The following is a 27291-nucleotide window of genomic DNA, read 5'->3' on the forward strand; positions in this document are numbered from 1 at the left end:
TTTCTTAGCACTAGCAGACATAGTTAAAAGCAAACTGCTAGATCCTGTCCTTTGAATGCCTTCAATAACCATCAAATATTATTTTAGTGTTTATGGCACCTCCTGAGAAGATATTCCTCTATATCACCAGCTATGAATTTTGGTTATTCAAGACCAGGAATGTTTAGCAGCCTGAATATGGTTAATTTATTAAAAGGGTTTTTTTTTGCATTCTAAATGCAGTATCTGGTGTTTTAAACATGACTGTAGCAACAAGGGTCTTTAGTTCTTTCCTACTGAGGTCAGATTGCATATTTGATTCTAGGAATCCTCATGATGCGCCACATTGGACTTCCCTGACTGAAGGTCTTGAGCCTTCTCATATATTAAAATATTCTCCCCTGGACATCTCTAACAAAACATTCACAAGTGGGACTTTAGGAAAAAAAAAATACATTATGCATTTTTATAATACTAAATTTGAAGTAAATATTAAGGACTCTGACAACTACCTTCTGAGAAGGAATACCTCTGAGAAGGAATACCAAGATATTGCAGTCCCATACCATTAAAATGATTGTGAGAAGTTACTTTGTCTCAGGCACTTCAGGGGGTAGGAAGGCAGTGCTTTCATGCCAATAACATTATTATACTGCTGTGGCATCATGTATGTGAGTGTTAAATGCTGTCAAATTGCTTCCGACTTATGATGACTGTATGAATTAATGACCCCCCCCAAAGCACCCTATCATTAACAGCCTTGCTCAGGGCTTGCAGACAGAGGGCCCTTGTGGCTTCCTTTTATGAAGTCAATCCATCGCATGTTGGGTCTTTTCCTACTGCCTTCAACTTTTCCTAGCATTATTGCCTTTTCCGGTGATTCCTGCCTTCTCATTATGTGAGTTTACTCATTTTTGCTTCTAGGGGGAGTTCAGGCTTTGTCTAGAACCCACTTGTTTGTCTTTTTGGCGGTTGATTGTATCTGTGAAACTCTCCTCCAACACAATATTTCAAACAAATCAACTTTTTCCCCATCAGCTGTCTTCACTGTCCAACTTTCATCATGACAGTATAAAAACAGTAACAGCACAATCCTACCACCACTTTCCTGACAGTTAAGCCCCAGACTTCAATAGGATTCGGAGTAAATGTGTTTCGGTTTGTTCTCTAGGAATCTCAGAATGGAACTACAGACTAACCAAGGTAACCCATCTAGAGGAACATGAAGACACATGCAGCACCACTACATAACCCAGGTTTCCCCAGCTTTTTGTGCTAGGTAAAGTTAACAAGGGTAAACGGAAATAGATTTCTCTATGATTTACTTACTAAAGAATTATTGTGACATGAAGTTTTCATGAACTAGAACCCACTTCATCAGATGTAAGCAGTGTATCCTACATTGGCAGACATATACAAGTGTATGTAAATGCAAAATTAGACATGGCTATAGAGTAATATTGAGGGGCACAGGCTGTACAAATGGAGTAAATGTGGAGGGCATTTTGGCAGGCACAGCTTGTCTGGAAAGAAGGTGGGGAACTGCTCCTGCTTCTTTTACACAATTATGATGGCTTCTATAGATGCAAGGGGGCTGCCAGTGAGTGCTGTGTTCCCAATATTTAACAGTTGTTTGAATACTGAATGATCAATTCTTTCACCGCCAAAAGGGTTGCAGCAATACTTGATGAAGCAACAGCAACTATCTTTTTTTTTCCCCCTGGTGAACTGTGTGCAAAATCAGCTTTACAACAAATGTCATACCCAGTCTTTCTCCCCAGTCAGGAACCAAAGCGGCATTATTCTGTTGTGCATTTTATCCTCAGGACAACCCTATGAGGTAGTTCTGGCTGAGAGTGTGTCACCTAGCAACCTTCCATGGCAAATTGGAGATCCGAGTCTAATGGGTTTAGCCAGGACGGAAGTTGCGGTACCAAAAACAAAGAGGATCAGAACATCCGGAAGAGGTTGTCTTCCTGATAGGCAATATGTAATAAGAAGGCTTTTAAGCAACACTCAGGGCTATGCAGTGGTGCTGGATGAGGAGTACTGGGACCTGAGTGAATGATTATGCTGATATTAAAAAGATTACATTATTTGTTATGTAGCCCACTGGTGATCCCTAGCCCAAAAGACATCCAGCTGTCCTCAGCCAAGGCCTTTTCTGTACAGTTCCGTAGGGTCTGCAAGACAGAGATCTTCCACCAGGCCTATGATGGAGGACAGCAACAGTCCTCCATCGAGCCTGGCCTCCATCTCTCACCCTTTCCCATGGAGGGGGGAGAAGGAGGAGGAGGAGGAGGAAGAGGTTGGATTTATACCACGCTCTTCACTACCTGGAGTCTCAAAACAGCTTATAGTCTCCTTTCTGTTCCCCTCCTCCTCACAACAGACACCCTGTGAGGTAGGTGGGGCTGAGAGAGCTCTCCCAAGATCTGCTCTTTCGAGAACAGCTCTGAAAGAACTTATGACTGACCCAAGGTCACACCAGCAGCTGCATGTGGAGGAGTGGGGAATCAAACCCGGTTCTCCCAGATTAGAGTCCACACTCTTAACCACTACACCTAACTGGCATCAGACGCCTTCCGATGAGCATACTGTTGTACTGCATTCTTTCAACTATTTTATTTATTAATACGGGAGGGCGGTTTATAAATTGAATCAATCAAAGTAGCCTTTAGATAGGGAAATTAGATCACCAATCAAAACAACAATAATGATAAAATATGAGTGCCTGAACTGGGAGTTCCACATGTATAAAATGTATAACCAATAAAACAGATTAATATTCCATTATGATGCATGTAAACAATGGAGGAAGGCAGAAGTATCTCTTTACTACTTTGTTACATCATGGGGAAATATTTACTCCACCTTCCGCTATCCTGTTCATAAAATTAACAAAGGTTTGCTACTTATACTACATTCTAAGTATATTCTAAGTTGCCAAGTAGGATAGGGATGAGCAGGGCCTGAGACAAAGACTTAACAATAGACGGGTGGGGGGAGGTGGAAAAATTAGGTGGAAGGAGAGAGAAATGAAATAGAAAAGAATGGAAAAGAGAGATAAATTACGGAAAAGAGAGGGAAAGATTTATCTTGCTGCGACACAAAATCAGTTAGGCAAGTTCGCATCAGTCTTGCAAAAATGCAAGTCTAGCCCCATAGTCAGAGAGCAATTTACTGAGCTCAGACTAGTGGCTGCAGCCTGCACTGCACTGCAAGGAGAATAAATAGAAAGGAATTTGGCTGGAAGCAGCATGAGGCTGCCTTCAGGGGCCCTCCAGCTGAATTGGACCCCCAGAACTTTGTCCTCCTCTTGGCGGCCCTGCCAGGATGTAGCCTCCAAGAAAGGTTGTTACCTTCAGTAGTTTGTGGTTTCCCTCTTCTTTTAGTTCCACCCAGCTCTCGCACAGCCAGATGGTAGCAAAAAACAACCACCACCTTGTGTTGTCTTTCCTATATTTCTCTAACTCTTTTCCACACTTTTCTCCTCCGTTCTGCTTTCTTCATGATCTGCCATTCGTCTTTCCCCACTTTTAAACCCCCCCCCCTTTTTTCAGTCTTAGCTCCTTCTCATCCTGGTTGGCAACTTAGAATAGATTTAACAGGAGTATAGCAGCAACCTTCTGCTAATATTATTAACAGAAGGAGGGGTAATACTTCCCCATAACCTACTAAAAAGATACTTCCTCTCCTCTACCCTTTACATGCATGATAATAAATGTTAATCTGCCTTAGTGGTAACAAATGAAAAACAAATGAAAAACAGAAGTTAGAACTTATTTACTTTATTTATATCCTGCCCTGTGAGATAGGTTGGTCTGAGATTGTATGACAGGCCCAAGATCACCCAGCAAGCTTCCATGGTAGAGTGGGGATCTGAACCTAGGTTTCCCAGATCTTCGTCCGACACTTAACTCACGACACAAGCTTAGCTTCCATTGCAAATAGCATTGGGGGGAGTGACTGGAGATAACCTGGGCCTGGATATTCCAATTCCTTTCATTTTTGGCCATGGAACTCCCACAATCATCCTGATACCAGTGGCCAATTTTGAGATTCCTAGTTTTATTTTCTGATGAGTTATGCCTGCCACAAATGAAGAAAAAGAAGAGGAGTAGGTTTTTATGCCCTGCTTTTTTTAACCTTAAGGAGTCTCAAAGTGAATTGTAATTACCTTCCCCTCCCCACCTAGATTCCCTTTAAGCTGCGCCAAGCTGCACTGGTGCACCGATTTTCCCTGGCCAGCGCAGCAATTTTTACCACAGCGCATGGGTGATTACATGTTCCCTTCCCAATGGCCATGCAGCATGGATCCATTTGCTCAGGCAGCACAGAAACACAGCAGTAGGCTTTGTGTTTCCTAATCTGGGCTGGCCATGCCTCCCCTCAGCTGCGGTTTGCTTACCCTGTGAAAGGGGGTGCTGCTACTTTCCCCGGCAGTCCTCTGCCTCGTGCTCCTGGAGATTCCCTGGCCCAGAAGGAGGACTGCTCTGTTGCCCAGCTTCTGCCCTTCCTGAGGTGAGCTGCCTGGTTGTTTGTTTTGTCTTGGGGTGGGGAGCCGGGCTCAGCAGCATGCTAGAGGCAATCTGGTGGCTTCTGGTGCTTTGTGAAGTGATTCGCTGTGCACTTAAGCCTGCAAAGTTAGTTGGAAAAGGTGTGGGGGGGAGCTTGGCTCAGCAGCGTGCTAGAGGCGAACTGGTGGCTTCTGGTGCTTTGCAAAGTGACTCTCTGTGCACTTAAGCCTGCAAAGTTAGTTGGAAAAGGTGGGGGGAGCCGGGCTCAGCAGCCTGCTAGAGGCGATCTGGTGGGTTCTGGTGCTTTGCAAAGTGACTCTCTGTGCCCTTAAGCCTGCAAAGTTAGTTGGAGGAGGTGTTCGGGGGAGCTGAGCTTAGCAGCGTGCTAGAGGCGATCTGGTGGCTTCTAGTGCTTTGCAAAGTGACTCTCTGTGCACTTAAGCCTACAACGTTAGTTGAAGAAGTTTGGGGGGGGGAAGCAGGGCTCATCAGCCTGCTAGAGGCGGTCTGGTGGCTTCTGGTGCTTTGCAAAGTGACTCTCTGTGCCCTTAAGCCTGGGAGGTTAAGTAATACAAATATGTTTCATATAAATATAAATAAGTTTAATATAAATGTATGGCTTGTAATACAAATGATAATAGTTTATATGTTGTTTGTATGTTTGTACACTTTAATAATTTTTTTTTAAAATGTCAGCCCGCTCACAGTTTTAACGCTAGGACCACTTTTGGCTCACAGGGTAAAATTTCTGCTCACGAAACTGCACACCTTAGAGGGAACATTGCTCCTCACCCCACAACAGGTACATTGTGAGGTAGGTGGGGATGAGAGAGTTCTGAGGGAACTGTGACTGACCCAAGGTCACCCAGCAAGCTTCATGTGGAGGAGAGGGAAATCAAACACATTTCACCAGATTAGAGCTCACCGGTCTTAACCACTACACCATGCTAGCTCTCACCATGCACAAACAGATGGACATGGGTATCCTTTTATTATTCTAGATGTGAGGTAACAGCCAGCCAAGTTATCTGTCTTGTTATGTGTTTGGATTAGGGTCATTGGGTGGGGGGCAGATGGAATCTTTTTCCAGGGGCACATGGTGGCTCTCGGCAGCACTGACTCCACATACTACACTGACAGAATACTGATTAGCAAAACACTCACATACTTAAAATCAATATTTCATAATTATTTTAAAGAACTGAAGTTGAATTTACACTGCTAAATATTTTACATCTTACAATTTTAGCCAAGAGCAGGTCTCTATTCCAAGAACCCGTGCTTTAAATACCTAAAACTGATTCCTAAGAATTTGAAATAGTTTTTCTAGTCATGTAATTGTATAGTTGTCTTTTTTTTTTTACCACTGTCATCTTTAAGGCTTTCTAGCTCCGGAGGTTTATACCAAGAACTGCAATGTTCAGCAAAAGGCATGACATCACAGTCTGCTTATGCTGTTAGGATTTTTCTCTCAATACATCAGTGAGTCTGTATGGTACGGGGCACATAGTGGTTGGGTTTAAGATATATAAGCAACCCAGTTAAAAGCCCATGTCAGCTCACTGGGTTCTCTTGGCATCATTTCAGCCTAATCCATCTCATGGAATAAATAATGAAGAGGAGAGATACACAAAGTACTTTGCACACAGTAATCTGTAAACTTCAAATAATGACACTGGCATGTCTAATAGATTACAGAGGCAGAAGCTGCAGCAAGACCATCCAAAGGTCAAGGTGAAGATTTCTGCCAGCACTGCCCCCTCCCCCTCCAGTCCTCCAGCAGTGCCATAGAGAGCACAGGGCATGCCAGAGTATGTGTTATCTTAACTGAGGATGGCATGGACCAATGTTCCCTCTAAGCTGTGGAGGTTTGGGAGCAAAAATTCTGCTTTGTGAGCTACCAGCATTAAAGTTGTGAGCAGGTGATTTGGCTGCTGCATAAATCAGTTTGCTTTGGAACCATCCTTCCTAAGCTAAGACCAAAATCTGTGAGCCGGAGGCTAAAAAAATGTGAGCTAGCTCACACTAACTCAGCTTAGAGGGAACATTGGCACGGACCCTGATTATAGTGAACCAGCAGCAGTGGATGGACTCCGATTACTAGCGAGGAGATATTCAGGGTCTGAGGTTAGTATCATAAAACCTTCCTTGGCCAAATCAGAAACCTGGTGGAGAAAAACAACCCCCGTTTTCTGGTCTATTTTAATGCTGAAAATGAAAACCCTTTATTGTACTAGTTATTTTTAAAAGTGGTACTCAAGCTCTGGGGGCCACTGTTGGGAGAAAAGGCTGGGTTGTATTAACAAATTGGCATCTAAGGCTGAGATACATCTATACATCCAAAGGCCTCAACTGACTTCATGGTTGAGAACTTCTTAGCTCACGTTCTCGACAGTTATATTATACAAGCTATGTACACAAAATTGTAAGCTGCAGAAGAATAAAATTACACTGAAAGTCTACTGAACTTGTCAAGTGTTTTGCTTAGGAAATAATTATTTGATGCCCGAATTCACCTCCTGTTCAAAAATCAATAGAAAAACACTGACTGATCTCAGTGGATCAGGCCCTAAGTGATTAAAACTTTTATTTTAAGACACCTGTTGGAGAGAGTTCAGTTTGATGCAGTCCTGGCACCTTCACGAATTGTAATTAGCTCAGTGAAGTTTTTTGAGTGCTTGTGGCATTTGGGATTGCCGCATGTTGAGTTAGGTGTACATTGCAGGCAATTAACAAGGGGTTCAGAATCTAAAAATATTCTTAAGAAGAAGCCAGAAGCAAAGGGGATCTGTTCTACAAGAACACAAGAATTTAAAGGGTAGCTAATAGCTATAAGAAAAAGAAACTTACGAAGATAGACATTTATTTCAGACAGTTGACACCACTTTGAGCCCCAACAAATGATAGCTTGTAAAAAGGCATAACAGGACGGAGATATGAAATAAATCACTTAAGAAATGTTGACTAGATTCAGTTAACATGCAATCAACACAGTAAAAACTGCTACATTAAGCTCACCATCATGCACCTAACAGAGTACAGAAGAAGGGGCTGTCATTAATTTTATGTTACAGAAATGAAACTCAAACAAGAAAGGAAGCTTATTAGATTAGGCAGAACATAGTTCTTTCATCTACAGCTTCACGTTTGCTGATCCTCATTACTTATTAAAGTTAAACTTAATCTAACAATGCATTCTTTTATAAAAGAAAATTTCTGAGAATCTAGCAAAAGAAAATTGACAAGCATTTCAGCAAGATGACAAACTCTGAAGTGTGACTCTTTATGTAAGAAAATAAACTGAGGTGCAAATTCATATAGCAAACGTAAGAGGGGCTATTTCCCAAAAAGCACGCAAAACTTACTGGTGTTGTAAAAATGCAGCTAAAGTTTTCTTGACACCAGTTGGGAAGTGTAGAGTATCAAGAGCATACATACATCCTCTTAACAGTAACACCAGAAAGCTAATGCAGCCTTTACAACATAAAATGTTGAGCATGTGGAGCAATACAAATAAAGGAAACCTACCTGTGACAAGTTATTACTTGATATTTTGAAGGTGGGTTTCTCTATAGATCCTCACATTGGCCTTGTGCTTTTCAGACCCTTTCTAGCAAGTTTAAACACCACCTTTTTATCAAATATGGTACGTAAGCCTGCGTAGATGTATTGATGGTGCTAAAATATTATTTCAAAAGTTTGCTTTTACTGGTTGAAATTTTCCAAGAGGTACACTGATCCTGTAATAGTTCTGTTAACATTATGTTAACTAAATCAGTGTTAACATTATGCCATGGTTTCCTGACAGAAGATATGCTTCCACTGTAGGCCAGGACTGTATGTATGCTAGGATGCTGGCAAAAAAAAAACAGCCCTGTGTCATCATCTCTTTTCACCCATTATTCTGAGACAAGCAAAACATGCAACGTGACGCCACACAAACTTTATAGCCATTGCCACACATCTTCAGCTGTGGCATGAGGGGACAAAGAAATGCACAATGTGATATCATATTACACTTTTGCACTCCTGGGGGAGAAAAAGGGGGATAAGGTGTGGGAATGCTGCAGTGGGGTGGATCCTACGCCTACCCTCTTACACTACTGAGCAAAGTTTGAAGCGTTCCTCCAGACTGAAGAGCGTTCCTCCAACTTAAGTGGCTTTTCCATTGGAGGAAAGGACATTGATGAAAAGAGGCAAAGTCAACGTGCCTTTCTGCTTATGTAAAGCATAATGTAAACCACACTACAATTACCATCAATTCCCCTATTAATGAAATGCATATCCCACATACAGGTGCACTAGACTCCAACAAGGGTTTAAGGCGAAAGCTCGGATAGGTGTCTTTTCCATTTTAGTCATGATATTCAAATTCCACCTTAGCTAGATTCTAGACAGCCAAAACTTTTCAACTACCCTCTTTCTACTTTCAACCTGCCTTGAACTAACAGGTAAATGTGGAAATTGTCCTCTCAGACCCAGCAGAAGCTGGCAGTCTGAGATACATTAATTGTACGATTGTTAAAGGTTTGCTGGAAGAATTTTTCCTTTCCTGCCAGACTAATCATAGCTGTAAAATGTCTGACAAGCAGTCTTTGTCAGAAGTGAGGACACTTTTCTCAGGTGATTTGGTTAAAAGTAACCTTTCAGCACGTGTCAACACCTTGTTTGCATGTTCCACTTCTTGTTGGCTATTTAGGTAATTCCTCATTGATTAAAGAGCATTTTATTCTGCTCCATAGGAACTGCCTACCTCCTGGGTTAGAATAGAGATTGGAGGGGGGGAATAGGTAGCCAACAGCTACCTTTCTTTGTTTGGAAGAAGCTATCTTTGAACTAGGTCTTGAACAAAGGAAGAACCTGCAATACATGTAGCCAAGAACTCTGACCAGATTTATTCCTGCATATTTTTATAAGCGTTTCTTCTGCCATTCTTAGATTTTTTTACAAAATCGTAAATGTTATGAACATACAGATCCCTTATACAGTAATTTCAACCATGTTTTTAAAGTCTGTACATGAATCTTCATGTTAGCAATCTGCCTGCCTCAAGGTGGGTTTCTCTTTTAATACTGGGGTTGTTTGACTCCTGTTTTATAAAAAGATTGAAGAGGAGTCTTTGGAACAGTTTAATACCCAAAGGGGTGGAATACTGGGTACTGAACCTTGTGAACAGATGAAGTCATGGCAGCTTCTGGTTTTGCAATTGCAAGAGTTTAGGCTGAAAGTAATTTTTCATGGTCTCAAAAATATAGGCTCTTTAGAATTGGTCTCTGCTAAGGAAGCCTTGAGATATGCATCAAAAGGAAACATTATTGAGCTGGAAGAGTCCTATGACAACAACAGGTGAGAGTTATGTGCATGCATGTACAAGGAGAGGAAACCTGGCCAGTGGAGGGGGGGGGCGCTACCTGAGCAGTGAGTGAGCAAATTAGGGAAGAAAAAAGTTGAGAGAAATATGAGATAAATTATACATGCTGTTCCATAGGCTTCTCTAACTTAAGAGTAGCTGTAACTCTAACTTAAGAGTGTGTAAATGGCTGTAGCAGGGGGGTGGGGCAGGGCTGAAATGATGCTATTACACAGATATTATTTCACTCCTGGTTGACTGGATACAAAGCCACAGTGCAATATTCCCTTGGACAATAAATGGCATGCAGTATTTCCCTTTATTCTTGTTCTTAATCCTCTTGGCCCAATGGAACTCATTTATCCTGCAACCTTCAAAATTAGGTGGGTATTTTACTATATGAAACTGTTTCCAAGCTATTAAATATTGGCCCACAAGGCCAAAACAAGAGTGAGCATCAATGGAGAATATCTAATTGTAAAGAGAGGAACTACTTTCTTTCTTTCTTTCTTTTTTGAAAGCACAACTGCATAATTCATGGATGCCACCATTCATGTTCCACGTACAATTTCAGAAGTATACCTGTAGAACAAGTAACACAAACCAAGCTTCCCATGCAATCACAATATAAGAATTAGCAGCACTGCAAAAGTTATAGATCTTACATTTGGAGAAGGATCTGTTTGTTCATATTTTATCTCTTCTTTCCCATTTGCTTCAGACTGTGTCGGTTGGTATGATCTGCCTTCAATGAAAGTAATATAGTCTTTATAAGAGCATAATGGGCCTGCCAGGATACCCATGAAATTACAGTTGTAACTTAAATACTCCAGTAGACTTGGCATGCGTCTGTAATTCAAAGACAAGCAACTGGTGAGTTTTTACTTATGCTTTTAAAGAGGCCTACTATAAGACTAGTATTAATACTGCACAGTGATGATATAAGATCTGCATTTTTATCTATACAGATAGAAAGAGAGATCATAGAGCTGAGATTCAGGAAGTATAATGTCTTACAAAAACTTTGCATGTGGGCTGAGAAGCCACTAATACAGAGATCCCCAACCTCTTTGAGCCTGTGGGCTCAACTACAAAATGGCTGCCACCGAAGGCAGAACCACACACACACTGAGAAAGGGGAGAAATGGGGTAATTTAAAAATATGCTGTGAAAGAGAAGTAAGAAGGCATCAAAGTAACACTGTGAAAGAAGTGGCTGCTTGATTGGTCCAAATGACAAGCTGGTGGGGGGACTTACCGGGACGCTCTGGGAGAGGGGAGGGAAGACACACATGCCTACGTCACCTCTGGGAAATGTAGGCACGTCAGGGAAGTTGGGGATGATGTGCCAACATCACCTGAAAGTGACACAGGCATGTCAGGGAACACTCTGGTGTTTGGGCAAAACTCTATGGTTTGAAGCTAATTCTACCATAGACTTTTGCCCAAAAATCAGAGCATCCCCCCCCCCCCGATGTCACCAATGTGCTTATGTCACTTCCATCCCACATGACCATGGCAACTTCCAAAAAAACACTTGGGGCACCAGAAAAGGTGTTGGCAGGCACCATGTTGGGAACCCCTGCACTAAAAATTGGATTAAGGGGAATCACTATTTAGAGGATAAATGCAAAAAGCAAGTCTCAAACACCAAAGCTCCTGAGAAATTGTCCTATATAAATAAGCAAGAACGTGCAGCCTTGGGACAATTGTCCGGGAGTAGGCCTGTGGCGTTAGGACACTCTAGCTCCACACCAGCCCAGAACGACGGCAGGAAAATATTCCCAAGGCGGTGGCAACATGGGAATCAGTGAAGCCAACCAAAGCCCCAAGGAAAGGAGTGAGGGAGGAGAGACCCCAACAGAGTAGTCAGGAGGCAATCCAGAAGCCAGGCCTGGATGGCAGGAGGAGGGCCCCACCCAATGTTGTACCCTCTAATGTCGAATTGGAGGGTGGTGGAGGGAGGGAGGGCCAGGGGGTTGATGTCCCAGTAGACAGGGAGAGTGCCAATTGAGCAAGCTCAGCCCCAAGGTAGGAAGGATTGGTGAGTCCAGGGAGGCTTCACTCTGGGGAAGCTTTAAAAGACAGGAAAGTGACAGGCCAGGGAGGAAGAGCACAGGCACAGGCCAGAGACAAATGGAGAGCGTCCTGAAGTCTGCAGGGAAAAGGGACTAGAGTGTGGTCAAATCCCCCTCCCCCTGTAACTGAGGCCTGTTGAGGAGCTTGCTGGAGGAAAAGGAACCCTCCTAGAGGGCTCTACCTTGCTAGACACCCTGAAATCCCCAGATTTAATGAAGAACCCTTCATTAAATGTGGACAGCCAGTGACAAACCTTGCCTTACAATGGCCCCACCCACCTTCTGAAAAGTTTGGTGAAGGCCAGGGAAAGTCCTGCTGGGTGCCATGGTGCCCATGAGTTCCATGTCGAGGAACCCTGCTGTAGAGATTTGTCAGTCACCAAATGCAATTGATATACTGCTATAGCTTAAATTTGATAATTAACATATTGCTGTAATTTAATGATATAGCAAAATGTCAACTACTGATTTCTTTTTAAAAAGCCCCCAAAGGCCCACAGCGTTACTGGGGGAAACGGCAACCATGGGGAGGGGCTGAAGCAAGGAAATGCAGGGTGAAAACAGGGTTGCACTTATCTATAACTGTTGTTCATTGACGTTTTCTGTGCAGAGACACACTGGAACTACGCTTGCGTAGGCTGGCCATGGATACTCATTCTCTAGTTTTAAAATTCTACAACCGGGAGGTCCACCCATAATTTAAACTAGGCATGTGTGGGAATTCCCACCGAAAGTATCAGAGCAGATCGCCCCCATTCCCTCAGTTCCCACCAAGCCACTGTGAGCTCTGAAGGAAAAAAGAATAGGCATCCACCAAGACAGTGCAAAAGAAGAAGATGATTAAATGAGAGAACACAGCAGGGTAGGAGGGCGGGAATATGTGCCTGCACAGAAGACGTCGATGAACAACAGTCACAGGTAAGTGCAACCTTGTTTTCATCGTCCATCTTCGTGTGCAGCCCCACACTGGGACACATCCGAGCTTCTCACCTGAGGAGGAGGGGTGAGCCTCTAACTGGAACAAAGAATGAAGAACAGTCTTTCCCACTTCTGCATCCCTTCTCTCTTGCAGGTCTAGGGGGTAATGGCGGATGAATGCGTCCTGTGACGACCATGTCGCTGCTTTACAGACATCCAGGAGGGGTACATGCCTGAGAAAGGTGGCAGAGGAACTCCATGTCCTTGTGGAATGTGCTCTAATCACAACCAGGCAAGGAACACCAGTCATTCTGTAACACGATCTGGAAATGGTCTGGGAGGGTACTGCTTGCCCCTTCCTAGGGCCCCAGTAGCAGAGTAATACTCTGTTGGCTTTTCAGAAGGACCATGTTCTATCGACATAATAAAGGTGTGAAGGCTTTTTTCCGAAGGAGTGCTCAGATCCAGGGAAAAACCAGGGAGGGTAATGTCCTGGGTCAAGTGAAACTTGCTGACAACTTTAGAAAGAAACTTAAACATGGATGTAACATAATCTTGCCCTCAAAGAATTTGAGATACGGGGAATCAACCCTGAGAGCTGAGAGGTCACTCGCTCTCCTTACAGAGGTAGCAGCCAATAGAAATGCAACCTTCCAGGAAAGGAAGGCCAATGAACACGAAGCCAGAGGTTCAAATGGGGCTTTCATTAGTGAGGCCAAAACTAGGGAGAGGCACCATTGTGGAACTATGTATGGTGTTGGGGGGAACATATTTGATAAGCCCTTCAAAAAATGCTGAGAAAGTTTAGCAGAAAAAAGATTGATCATGAATGTCATCATGAAAATTGCCACTAAATGCACTTTCACAGATGACACTGAAAAACCCGCTTGAGCCAATGAGAATAAATAGTCAAATATCTGTGGTAGTGAGCATGTAAATGGACATCCACCTTTATTCAAAATTCAATCCTGAAAACGAGTCCATTTTCTACAGTAGGAAGACCTGGTGGAAGGCTTTTGAGTGTGTAACAGTACATTAAGAACATCATCTGAAAACATGTAATTCAAGGATCTAACCGTTAAATGAAGGTATGACAGACTACATTTAAAATGCTGTTTTCCTAATGCAGCAAAATCAGAGAAGGGAAATGAATAGTTAACTCTGATCTAGAATGTTGAGTTTGAGTGACAGGCAGCTCCTTTTCTCTGACTGACCAGTGTCAGCTGAGGGAAATATAAGATCAGCTGTGTGCTGAGGGGAGAGTTCGTTCGTTTTGAGTTCAGCAGCAGTTGTTGTTCAGTAAAGTACAAGTTCAGCTAAAGGAGTGGCTATCTGAAGAATCTGACTAAAAAGTCTGTCAGAAAAGTTCACCTTTTGAATAAAGGGAGAGATTCCTGGTCCTAGCTGTGTTAAACATAACCTGAGAGAGAATTCCATCTAAGAATTCAGAGTCTAGTGTCAGCTAAAGCTGAAGTACATTTTCACAAAAAACACCAAGAACTGGGGTTTGCAATTTTGGTAAAAAGGGACTGGGTCGCGGGTTGAAGCTCCCAATCAGGCCAAAAGGAATTTCAGGGAAGAAATATAAGTCCTGTCCAGTTATACATGGAATTGGCACTGAGACAGTCCCTGATCTGTTGTGAAAGGAAACGGTTATAGATAACTACTCAGATGAAAGAAGACATATTGTGATTTCAGAAAAGGGGGGGGGGAATGATTAACCTGAACAGTTAATAGGAATCTATATGCAAAAACATTGTAACTGAAGCAAGTACTCAATAAACCATCTCTCACTGATAAGCAGGGGTCTTGTTGTAGAAAAAGAGCTGCCGGAGCTCATTAGCATAACTCATTAGCATAACTTATTTGCATATGCCACGCCCCCTGACATCACCGGAAGTGACAGAAGGCCACACCCCCTGACATCACCGGAAGTGTGTCAGAAGGCCCGGCTACTTACCCTCCTGCTTCATCCTCATTCCCAAACGGAATGAGGATCGAAGCAGAGGGCGGGGTAAAGAAGGGGGCGGGGCTTCACCACGTGACCGCCCCGCCCCCTAGAGGTTCTCTTCCGGAGCTCCGTACCTGAGAGCTCCCCCCCGACTAGAGCCCTGCTGATAAGAACCAAAAATTTGTAAAAAATAAGCTGCTACAACATCATCTTGTCTGTCAACTGCCCCTTCCTACTCCCCCCCCCCCAATCTTTGCAGGCAATCCAAGAGGAGAGCAAAGACAGGAACTTCGTCTTGCACCTCCTAAAGCAGCTCAGCTCTTACCTGCGGCAGTCCCTCTTTCTTCCTGCTTGGCATTTAAAAGCAAAGCCCAGGCTACCTCCTGCAATGTGTCCCCTGACTTCTGGAAGCAGGGCGGAGCCCAGAGGTGTTACAATCACACAGGCAGGAAGCCGAGTGCAGGCTGAAATGTGCTTCCCCTCCCCCAGCAAGACAGGCAGGTACTTCACAGAAAGAGGGAAGGGAGGAGGCACAGCTGTTTGGGGAGGCTGCCAGGAACTCGTAGGCACCCCCATGTGTTTAATAAGGTCATACTTTCTGAGAAACCAGAGCTGTAGTTTATGCATACAAAGGTGAGCTTCTGGAACCACAGCTGTGGTGGAGGCCAACAAACCCAGGAAATGTTGAATGAAACAGACTGATTGGAATCGTTTCCTCTGAAAAGATGCCATCATTGGCTTGATACTCTTAGTCCTGTCCGGGGCAAAAAGGCCATACCCAACTGGGAATCTAGGGATGCACCTCTGAGCCCTCTGAGAAGTTTTCAAGTGAGACTTCTCCAAGTTTACCATTTATCCCAGATTCTTACAGGTAGAGGTAATGACACTAATGTGGCTACATAAGGACTCCTGGCTATCTGAGATGACCAGCCAGTTGTCCAAGTAATAAAAAATCTTACAGCCTTTGGTTTGTATATAGGCCACAACAACAGCTATGCATTTCATAAAGACACAGGGGGCATTGGCAAACCCAAATGGCAACGCCGTATACTGAAAAATGCAGTAACCTTGCTGAAAGTGAAGGTATTCCCTATAGGAATGGTGAATGGATATGTGGAAATAGCCATCTCTCAAATCTAAAACAGGAAACCATGTGCCTTGAGAAAGTAATTCCAAAATTGACGGCATAGAGACCATTCAATATATTTTTTTACAAATGCTTATTTAATGACCTCAAATCTAAAATTGGCCTGTGGTCACCATCTTTTTTAATCAACAATGAAAACTAGAAAACTAGAAAAAGAACCCTGGCCTCCAGACCTTCTGGGACTTCCTCCAGTGCACCCTTTCCCAGTATCTCCAACAACTGAATCATCAGCTCAGGAAACTGGTTGTCACAAGCTCCCAGTGGATAAAGGGAGAACAGAACAAAACCCTAACTTGTAACCTTGAGAAACAATAGATGAAACCCAAGTGTCTGAACATATGGAACTCCAGTTGTGAACAAACAGTCAGCAAAACACAGTGCACCAGTTGGTCTAGGGGCAGGTAGTCAAAATTTAGGGGTCTGCTGATGTTACTGACCCGGATCTTTCTGCTACTGGGCAGGCCACATACGTGAAGCACTGACTAGCAAAAGTAGAAACTTGGCCTCTGGGAGGATACTGGTACGGCGGCTGCGGTTGTGGTCTCTGTGGTCGATAGAATGGATACCGAAGCCTTGTTGTTGTAGTTGCTGTAGTTGTTGGGACCCTGATGAATACACACTGAGGGACAGAGCTGTCTGCTTGCTCTTTTTAATGGTGGAAAAGAATTCATCAGTATTTTGCACAGTGATTTGTGCTCAAAGTTCTCGTATCTCATGCTAGGGTGGTATTTCATAACCATGAATGGCATCAGAGGACCACAGCTGAGGCCAAGGAGCAGGAGGAGACCTCTGCAGTGTGTTTTCCAGCATTTATTTACTTAGAGAACCAAATCACCTCAGCCTAGATGACCTTAGCAAGAGATTTGGTTTCAGCAAGGAGCATGTCCAAATTTTTATCCAATTTTTGTCACAGAAATAATTGATACCCCCATTATAGTCTCATAATTAGCAATATGGAAATTCAAAGCTGTCAAAGAATAAAACTTCCTGCCAATAAAATTCAAATGCCTACTTTCACCATCAGTTGGGAATATATGTTGACCAGGACGGCGATGGGATTGCATCCAGGCCATAGCCACAGTGAGGCATTTAGGGGCGGTGCCCCCTCACATGCCGCACAACTTCTGCTGCCCCTACCCATGCTCTTACCTGCCAGCTGCACTTGTTTGCCTTGACCACTACAGGAGAAGAGCTGGCCAGCCGGTGCGATTAATACTCGGCAAGTTTGCGCTCTCTGCTACAGTAGCAGGTGGGCGAGGCCAGTCACTACTGTAGCACAGAGCACATATTCCCCGAGTATTAAATACACCGGACTGCTGACTCTCCCTCTCCCAGGCTGAGCAAGTGGGCAGATGAGGCAGACAGGCCTCACAGCAGTCGGGCAGAGAGTGCATACTCACCGAATATTAATCACACCAGTGGTCAGGCTCTCCTATAGCAGCCTAGACGAACAAGTGCAGCTGGCAGTTAAGGAAAGACCCTTCTCTTCTTTGCCTGCTTGCCAACGGGATCTCTCTCTCTCTCTTCCTGGCCCTCCCCCTCAGATTTCCCAGTGCCTCACCACCCAAAATTTTCTGGCTACACCCCTGGATTGCATTCCATCAATTATGACTGAGGAAGGTGAAGGATAGCATGACAAATATTCAGCCTTGTCAGTCTTAATCTTATAAAGGTTTTCCAATTTTCTAGGCGTAGTTTGTGCTGACTCTGGGTTCTTCCATATCTGAACCATCAACTCATCAAGTCCTTCAAGAATTGGGAATGCTATAGAGGTAGTAGAGTCACCATACAGATGACCCAAGATTTTATCCTTTGATCTTGATTCCAAAATGGCCACATCAATTCCCAAGGCTCTCGCCATGCCAACATTTGCTCACTATAGAACTTGAAATCTTTACTGGGAGAGATAGGGTTGGGGTTGACCACTGTAGCATCTGGAGAGAGCTCAGAAGCAGCCTCTCTGGTACCTTGAGAGACATGAAGAATGGAAGCAATAGTCTGAGCGATGCTCTCGGTCAAAGTCTGGCATCATCATCATCAAACCCGAAGGTTGAGTGGTTTTGCTTCCAGCAACTGAGATACCACAGAGACATGTACTATGTCTAGTGCTGCTGCAGAGGTAGTAGTACACTGTATCTGAGGGCATGATCGGTTCCAAGGACCTCATGGGAAGGTAGGATTCATGTCTGGATAGAGACTCCAGACCTGATGTGTAATGCAAATACGGGGTCCGCAGAACAGGGTAAACTGGAACCATGGGTGCTGTAAGATCCTTAGAAAAGGTAGCATCCTCAACAGTCATGGACCTGTGTTTGTCCTTTGACTTATTTTTTTGTGTGTGTCTCTTTGCTGGGGGAGTTCCGAGAGAGAGCCCTGGCCTTTGTAGATGGCCCTGGAGATGGAGAATGATCACACATCCTTTCCTGCCTGGAACTGACATAGGCAGCTCGTTTGGGTGGTGCAACCAGAACCCAGGTTGGTACCATCAGAACCAATTTAACTGATGGAAGTTTCATGGTAGTTATCAGTGCCAGACCCAGAGTTGAATCCAAGGTTGGGCGGCTCTGACCTCCAGTGGGCTTGTCAGGAAATGACGAGAAGAGTGCTCTTTCCCAGAGGGTGGCCTTCAAACTCGAGGCTCTATCTGCCCGCGTCTTCAGGGTAAAGTGCTGACAGATCTCACAATTGAACATGTTGTGCCCCTCATCGAGGCAACTTAAACAATAGTCATGATGGTCAGTCTGAGTCATTCTGTGCTCACAACATGAGTACTTTTTAAACAAGGCTTTAGATGCCATAATCAGAAGATCCTTCAATCTTTGTAAGCAAGAAGAAAAATTGTTGGTGAGGGAAGAAAAAATGCCTCAGAACCAACCGTCATGACAGAGGAAAAAAGGAGCAAAGCTAGAGGTGAACCAACCTCACAGCAGTGAAAAAGGAGCTGAGGGAATGGGGGCAAGTCCACTCTGGAGCATGCAATACTTTCGGCAGGAATTCCCACACATGCCTAGTTTAAATTAGGGGTGGAACGCCCAGTTGTAGAATCTTAAAGCTAGAGAAAGAGTATCTGCGGCCAGCCTGCACAAGCGCAGTCCCAACGTGGGGCTGCACATGAAGATGGACGATGAACATTTGTGTGGCCACTCTGTTGCCAATGTGAACATCTCTGCATCCGCAGTTGGCAACAGAAGGAACAGAAAATCATCACCACCCTGTGGATGCAGCATGAGACAAAGTGCAAAACACAAAGTGGGTGAAAGCAAGGCAATGGAAAGGGTTCCTCTGTCTCCTCCTCTCCTCCTGCTATGCTACAGACTGTCTGATACCTGATGGCGTTCAGAGAGCAGTTTACAGTGCAGTAAAGAAAAGCTTACCTCACAGCCAAGCACTGCTGAGATGCAGTCAGTTCTTCATCCTTTCGAAACATTCCTGTGGAGGGGGGGAAATAATGGAGCAGAACCCATTAGCTCCCAATTTATTTGGTGAATGAAGAACCAGGGACATTTTGTAGTCTCAAGATATACTTCTCAAAAGAGGTCAGTCATTTCAACTTCAGTTGTTTATTATATGGACAGATGAACAGCTACAAAAATTCCATATATTGCCACAAACTGCCAGGTTAAAATTTTTATCTTTATTAATAACTGTGAAAAACCAAAGCAGAATTCAGACTCTGAATTGCTTGGGGTTTTCTGTACTTTGCATCTGAATGAGACTCCCCTCCCCCACTTCAGCCTATGGAATTCGCCCCCCCCCCCTTAGTTCTGCTTCTAGGAAGTCAAGGGGCTCTTGGGATCAGTGGGGGGGGCAAGGTGGAGGGTGGGAAGTCACCCCCAGGAATAGAAGTGCCGTTCCACCAGTGTAATAATACCTTTGAATCCAAACTTTCATTTGTTAAGAAATTAACTGCTGTACATTTAAGGTTCAGTTTTGGCTCTACAAGCACTATTTCCCAATGGTTGTTCAACATGTGCACTGAAACTAAAGACTGATTTTGAAGGGTCTACTGCACATTTAGGATTGGTAAAAAATTCCTTTGAGAAATTTCAGATTCTCATTCACACTATGCATTTATTTTCTTAATTTAATTTGCTATTATGTAACATGCCACTCAGACAGGTTAGTAAGTTCACGCAAAAATTGCAGAAAGACATAAAAATAAATACGACCACATGCCTTAATTTTTAAGCTTGAAGAAAACATATTAAAATGACAATTCAGCTAGGGGGAAGAAAACTCTTACCATCATGAATTTCATAAGCCAAGCTTGTAATCTTCTGTGTAATTATCATCATTGGGCTGCAGCAAAAAAAGAATAAAGAAAAGCTTCAAAAGCAGAAAATTTAGATTTCACATTCTGAAAAGACTGCTATCTTATGGGGAGTAAGTTTGAATAGGATAACACTTTTCTGTTACTATTTTTTAATTCAATTGTGGCATTGCTAGCAATTGTACCATTTTGACCAGGTAAACAACACATATATAAGGAGGCATTCTGAAAAAATAAACTAATGGTCTGAATACCAAAACTAAGCCAGCAATTTTTAAAATATTACATTTTATATTTGTTTTTTAACTAAAGTACAATATTTGATTAAGGAGGCAGGGCAAATTTTGAACAGGCAAGGCTGAGAGTCAAGGACTGCTGTATTTTGGGAGGTCATGTAACTTTTGATCTGTGACAGCAGAATGCAAGTAATTCTAAAAGAACAGTAACTAACATCTCATGCAGTAATTTTTTAAGAAAAAAACCATTCCCCAAATTTCCCCCAAAGGTAGAGCTGTTTACCATGGAAAGTTACCAGAAAATAAGGACTGTCGATTTCCGGTCTATGGTAGCGCGCCGAGCAGACTCTCCTCCCGAACCTCCCGGGGGGTGAAAGCTGTGCACCAGTAGATACGAGGGGGGGCCAGGAATCGCTACCTCTCACGGAGCCTGGCTGAAATGCTCCTAAGCCAGGGGACTTTTGAGAGGTTGCCTCTTAGCCAGCACAATGCTGGGGAATTGAGGCGCTTCTCTGTTCCGATGGTCCTCCTGCTGAGTGTCCGAATGGAAGAAGCGACACTGACCAGGGCAAGCACTGGAGGTCGAGTGGTTAAAACAGAGGCTAAATGAGGTTGTATGACCGAGAATGAACTGTGACTCGGATTAAGGCGTATTTGCGATTCAAAAAGAAAGCTCCCTACCCCACGGACTAGAAAGTAAAGCGAGTGGGGGATGGGCCCCTCCCATGCGCATAAACTTAAAAGCGAGACTGGGGGGGGGGACGGAAACAAAAGCGATAAAACCTGTTGGGAAAGACTTACCAAGGCGTGCATGAGCGTTTGAGCGCATATTCAGAGACTTTGCTAATCTTTGCGAAAGTAAACAATTCATAAAGATGGCGGGGAAGAGGATGGAGAAGGAGAAACTTTTAAAAGCGAAAGTAGCTGAGAGTCCACGACTGGAAGGAACCACAGAGTTGGCCAAAATGTTGGCAGAGTCCCTGCGCCCCCTGCTGGACCAGATGACTAACCTCAATGAACAGCTGTCAACAATGAACCAATGTATCACTACTCAGCAGACACAATTGAACGAGACTCTTAAAATTATGGAACAAACAGCTGAGAAAGTGAAAGAAGTTGACGCCACTGCTCAAAAGGTGAAGAAAAAGGTACAAAAATTGGAAAAGAAGCAAATTTCAACAGAAGAACAGCTTTTACAATTACAAATGGAGAAGGCAAACCTGGTCCTTCGTTTCCAAGGTGTCCCAAAGACTAAGGGTGAGAATCTGAAGCAAATGATGAGCGAAGCATTGGCCCCAGTGACAGATTTGAAGGCGGACTATCTCATGACCGAAATAGATGTGGCCTACAGGTCCTATTCCGTATACATAAAGAAGAATAATCTGCCTGGGGAAATAGTAATGAGATTCTCGAAGAGGCACATGAGGGATTGTATCCTGAGAGTGACGGCGGGGACACCCTTGAAAGTCGGGGACAGTACCATCAGGATTCTGAAAGATATCCCATTTGAAATAAGACAAAGGAGAAAGAAATATAAAGATTTAATTCTTTTTCTTCAAACAAATGCAATTAGCTACCAGTGGTTATATCCAGAGGGCGTAACATTCAAACCTCAGGACAAAAAAAAAAAGATTGACTCTGTTTCCAAAGCACGGGACTTTCTGAGAATCCAGCTGGGTGAGCCAGAGGATAAAGAGGAAAAGGACAGTAAGTCCAGTGGCGAGCTGGACTCGGGGTCTTCTGGAGGGGACTCTCTGTCTGAGAAAGGGGCAGCAGCTCCTAAAAGTCCTTATAAACTGTGGAAAAGACAGGATAAGAAAAAATGAAGGCTGAAGGACTCTGAATTGTGCCTTTGAAAATACTGTTGTTAATACTGAGATGCTTAGGGGTCTTTTTCCAACAGCTAAATTTAAGATTTCAAAGTTATATTAGCATATCTGACTAAGTTCATAAAATTGTTAGCGTTTTAAGGGATGGCATTGTGTACAAGCTAATTTGATGAACTCCTCTCTTGGGTTTTTAGTTAGTAGTGATTATCTTTTCTTTCTCCTTAAATGTAGTTCCCCTCCCCTATTTTCATTGTAGTTTGTAGTCCTTATATAAAATGCAATTAAAAAAAATCCCCTTTGGGGGGCCAAAAAAAGAAAAAAAAGAAAATGACTGTCCTTGGTAAACAGGTTCCATTGAAATAACTGTATATTTCCACCCATTCACCATTCAGCCACTTACTTGCTCCATGCATGTAAGTATATTGCTAGCTTTGAGAAATTGAACTTATTTTAAAGTAATAAAAGTGATTAGCATCTTTGCACAGCCAGCCTGTAGGGAGTAGATTGGTTTTCTTGCACAGTACCGAAAACATTGTTTGCTGCCTTTTAGACACAAGGGTAATGATAATAGCAGAGAAGGCAATATAACCAAGATTCATCAGCACCCAGGAGAACACCATTCCCTGATTACACAATTCAAAGTAGAAAAATAACACACACTTTTTAGAGCACATATTTATTTTAATAAGCCTTTGGTATTGGTATTTATTTCAAAGATGACTGGCTGAAGATGCTCCAAATTTAAAACTTCTTAAGATGTTTGAATGCATATTGTCAGATCCCCAGTTCAATCCACATAAGCTGTTCGCCTTCCCAGAACTCAACGTTAATTGAGACCATCAATTACTACACAGCCAGCCACTATCTCTACCCTAGTAGGTCCCCAATTTTACTGCTCTTTATACACATTGAACTTAAACTACTTAAGTTTCTCTCATCCAGTTTTTTAAACAAAATTCTCATTAAGTATACTCTTGTGTCAAGCCTCTAGACTACAAACATGAGCAATTATTATTAGAATAGTTATATACTGCCTATCTGCATTCATGCCTGAAGCAGTTCACAGCATACTAAATCCATAACAAATTCTTAAATCTATTAAAAGCAATCTTTCAAAAAAACTGCAACACAAAAATTAAAGCGGCACCAACAGCAAAAACCTGGAGACCCCAACTCCCTGATCAATGCCCAGCCATTTCATGTTTTCCTCTGGGTCTTAAGCACAAAGCATTGACCATGAGATTTCTGTAATGAATGCTGGACTAGATGAACCTAGAGGTCCCTTCCAACTCTATGATTCTATGAAATCAAAAGTAGGTTTGCAACTTACAGAACAACACTTGAACAGCATACTCAAGACTGTTACAGCACAGACATTGTCTCCAGATTTTGATGCAATAATGCAGAGCAAGAGGTGTCAGTTATCAGAGACTGTTAAATAAATAAAATATTGCAGGAGTGCTAATGTTTTAAGCACATTTTATTTCAAGTTTTAAAAAATCTTGTGTTTGTGTCCTTTATAAAGTTTATATCTTCGCTACTTGGCATTACATTTTATGACACACATGGCCCAGCCTGAAAGGTCTCATTTATGTCAGATCCAGCTCTCATAACAAATGAGTTTGACGCCCCTGCTCTAGATTGTTCCTGAGTCATCTATTCCCTCTTTATCTGGCTAAGTGGGACATGATCAGGACTTGGGAGTTAGGACTGGCAAGTACCATCACCGGGGGGGGAAAGGGGGAGAGAGAATGCCCTTTCTCTCTCTTTACACACCACCCACCCACCCACACTTAGACCAGGAATAACTTTGACCCATTCATTTTTGTCACAGATTCTCCTCAGATTTTATTTTAGTTCTGATAACAACATTTTGTTTATGATACAGAACTTTAATAATAACAAGATAACAAATGTACACAGTATCTGGGTGATATAATACGGTCAAAAATCTTTTATGTGCACATCAACTCAATTGCATTACCCATGTCCACTAGCCATCTGTCATGACATTCTACCTTTATTTCATGCCCCAACTGAAAAGCTACCTTTTACTAGTATTCAATTACCAGTTGTCTCAGGCAGCCTGTGACATGAGACAGAGCTGTAAAAATCAAACTGTGACACCCTTCAAACAGCTGCTGTGTCACGGGCTTACAACAATACCACAGAATTTAATTGTTTCAGAATCTAATGCAAAGTCTCCAGTAGTTGGGGAAGACTGAAGACAGGCTTGTCATACAGAAAGCTCTACACAAAAAAGGTGATAACTGTATTGGTCCGGAACAAAATCCAAAACCAAAACCAATGTCCACACCAATCTCTGCTCCGATTCTTAGAGTTAAAAAGCAGGGTTATAAGAACGGGACATGAGGTATTTAAGGTAGAGACTGGGATGGGGGCACATTCCACACAAGTTTCCCTAATGAAAGAATTATCTGGTGCTCCCCTGCTATCATGAATACATAATTATAGGAACTAATTACATCTTTCAATTATGCACATATCTATGAATTACTACGTAGTTTATTTAACTCCATATTTAGCAAAAGAAATAGCTTGAGTTACAGGAAATATATTACTTATTCTTACCCAGAAAAATCAGCAGAGTACTGTCCATAGTCAAAGATATAGACTCTAGAAATTTGGCACACAGTGAGGTATCCCAAGGCAAAAACAAAACAATATCTGAAAAGGAAAAAAAAAGTTAAGCTAACTTTGATATAGGCCCAGTCATTCTTAGAAACTTGAGTGAATTAAAGACATTAAAATCATACTTTTCCAAATATTACCAAGACTGTATGCATTTATTTTATAATCCTATTTTAATACATTGTAGATATTTTGCATGTTTTGTTTCCAATTAAGTAGCTTTAGGATTATAGGTATGCAGCCCAAATAATGACCGTACTCCGTACTATACTTGGAAGCAAGACCACCAGTCTCAATGTCCTTACATCCAAGTAAACCTATCTACATTTAAGTGCATATGAAACACTAAATTTCTTACAGTATGAAGCCAATTCACTCTTCATGAACACTCAGTCCATCTTTTGAAACAAATATTTACTTTCAATTTGATTTTTTTGAAATGAAAATAGTTTACCAGTTTCAAATAAGAGCAGTATTTTAACCATGTATAACTGTTATAGTTGCTTACATGAACTCAAGGACAATATTGTAAATCAGGTTTTTATTTTTCCTGAGATTGAACAATTTCATCTTAATTGTCTCCTTCACTATTCCATTTTCCCCTCCTTTTGGCCACTGGGCAAGTCCCACATATAGGTTCATAGTTAGCCTTGCACTCTGAACAGTTTCAGTATTTCTAACTGGAACTTGCAAACATTTTGTGATACTTCGGTGACGTTAACACAGTACCAGCAATGTACTCTGTTTTTATTATAAGAATGACAACTTTCCCACATTTCAGGAAGTATGCGCCTTCCCCACAACAGACACCCTGTGAGGTAGGAGGGACTGAGAGAGCTCTTTTGAGAACTGCTTGTGAGAGAACAGCTCTGAAAAAACTTGTAGCTGGCACAGCACTGGATATATATATATATATATGCCGTCCGACTCAATACTCTCCCTAAGCTGTGGAGTCTTGAGAGCAAAAATGCTACTTTTGCTCTGGCATTAAAGTTGTGAGTGAGTGATTTGGTGACTGCATAAATTAGTTTGCTCTGGAGCCATCCTTTCCTGAGCTAAGACAAAAATTTGTAAGCTGGAGGCTAACATACTGTGAGCTAGCTCACACTGACTCAGCTTAGAGGGGACACTGCCATTTGTGATGTTCCCGTCAGGACTCACGCTGCCATGTTCTGGATCAGTTGGAGGTTCCGGGTCAGTTTCAAGGGCAGGCCAGCATAAAACAAGTTACATTAGTCTAGCCTGGAGATGACGGTTGCATGGGTTATCGTGGCTATGTCGGGGAGCAACAGGAAGGAGGCCAACTGCCGAGTATGGCAAATATGAAAAAACACCAGACTGACAATTGTGTGTGATCTGGGCCTCCATATTCAAGAAGGAATCAAAAATCATTCCCAAACTCTTGACGGACTGCACCAGTGTCAGTGGCGCCTCGTCAAGAGTGGGCAGCCTATATCCCAACTCTGAAGTTCCCCTCCCCAGCCACATATCCTCCATCTTTGCCGGATTCAGTTTCAACTTACTCTGCTTCAACCACCCAACCACGGACTCCAAACCCATGGCAAGACTTTCTAGGGTGGTATCTGGGTGGCCATCCAATAACAGGTACAGCTGGGTGTCATCAGCATATTGATGACACCCCAGCCTGAAGCTCCACGCTAGCTGGGCGAGGGGATGCATGTAGATGTTAAACAACATCAGGGAGAGAAGTGCCCTGAAGGACCCCGCATGTTATGGGGTATCTGGAGGACACACTCTCCCCATTGCAACCCTTTGTCCCTGACCATGGAGGAATGAAGTAAGCCACTGAAGGGCCAGCCCCCATACTCCTATGTTGGTGAGGTGGTGGGTCAAAAGGTTGTAATCGACCTTGTCGAATGCTGCCATAAGATTGGTAGACCTGTCCTCCGGGGAACAGGTCTAGCCACCCCAGTCCACTATATTGGATAGACCTGGCCTCAGACCGTTGCCCTGCACTGACCCTTAGAAAACATACCAGCACTGGGGGTGGGGGGCTCTTGACGTATACTTTGGGGTTTTTTTGGTGAAATATCACAACCAGGATTACAGGTCAAGTATAACAGAGGTAGAACAATCACTGTCAGACCCCCGTCTAACCTAACAAACAGGAAGTTGCTTAAACCTGCCCAAACTACGTATTTATTCAAATATTTATATGCCACTTTTCCCTGTGACTTAAGGCAGCTTACAAATCATACTGAAAAGCTGAAAAGCATAATAGGGGTGTGCAAAAATATACATAGCCTATGGGGACTATTATAGTCCTGTTTTTTTGAGGTAGAGGCACCAAATTTGCAGCATAGCTGCTGGTGCCTCTCCTTCAACCCCCCCCCCCCCAGTT

General features: G+C 43.0%; 1 protein-coding gene across 1 annotated transcript in view; it reads right to left on the reverse strand.

Moving 5' to 3' along the window:
- Window positions 1-27291, reverse strand: part of MBOAT2 (membrane bound O-acyltransferase domain containing 2) — a 115304-nt gene that overhangs the window by 24093 nt on the left and 63920 nt on the right. The window contains exons 4-7 of the mRNA XM_015407443.1: window positions 24870-24965; window positions 20186-20241; window positions 19317-19371; window positions 10515-10698 (exon numbers count right to left, since the gene is read on the reverse strand). Of these exons, the coding sequence (XP_015262929.1) occupies window positions 10515-10698; window positions 19317-19371; window positions 20186-20241; window positions 24870-24965 (391 nt within the window). The remainder of the gene's footprint in view (window positions 1-10514; window positions 10699-19316; window positions 19372-20185; window positions 20242-24869; window positions 24966-27291) is intronic.

The sequence above is a fragment of the Gekko japonicus genome, unplaced genomic scaffold (assembly GCF_001447785.1).
Source record: "Gekko japonicus isolate JY-2015 unplaced genomic scaffold, Gekko_japonicus_V1.1 scaffold436, whole genome shotgun sequence".
Lineage (NCBI taxonomy): Eukaryota > Metazoa > Chordata > Lepidosauria > Squamata > Gekkonidae > Gekko > Gekko japonicus.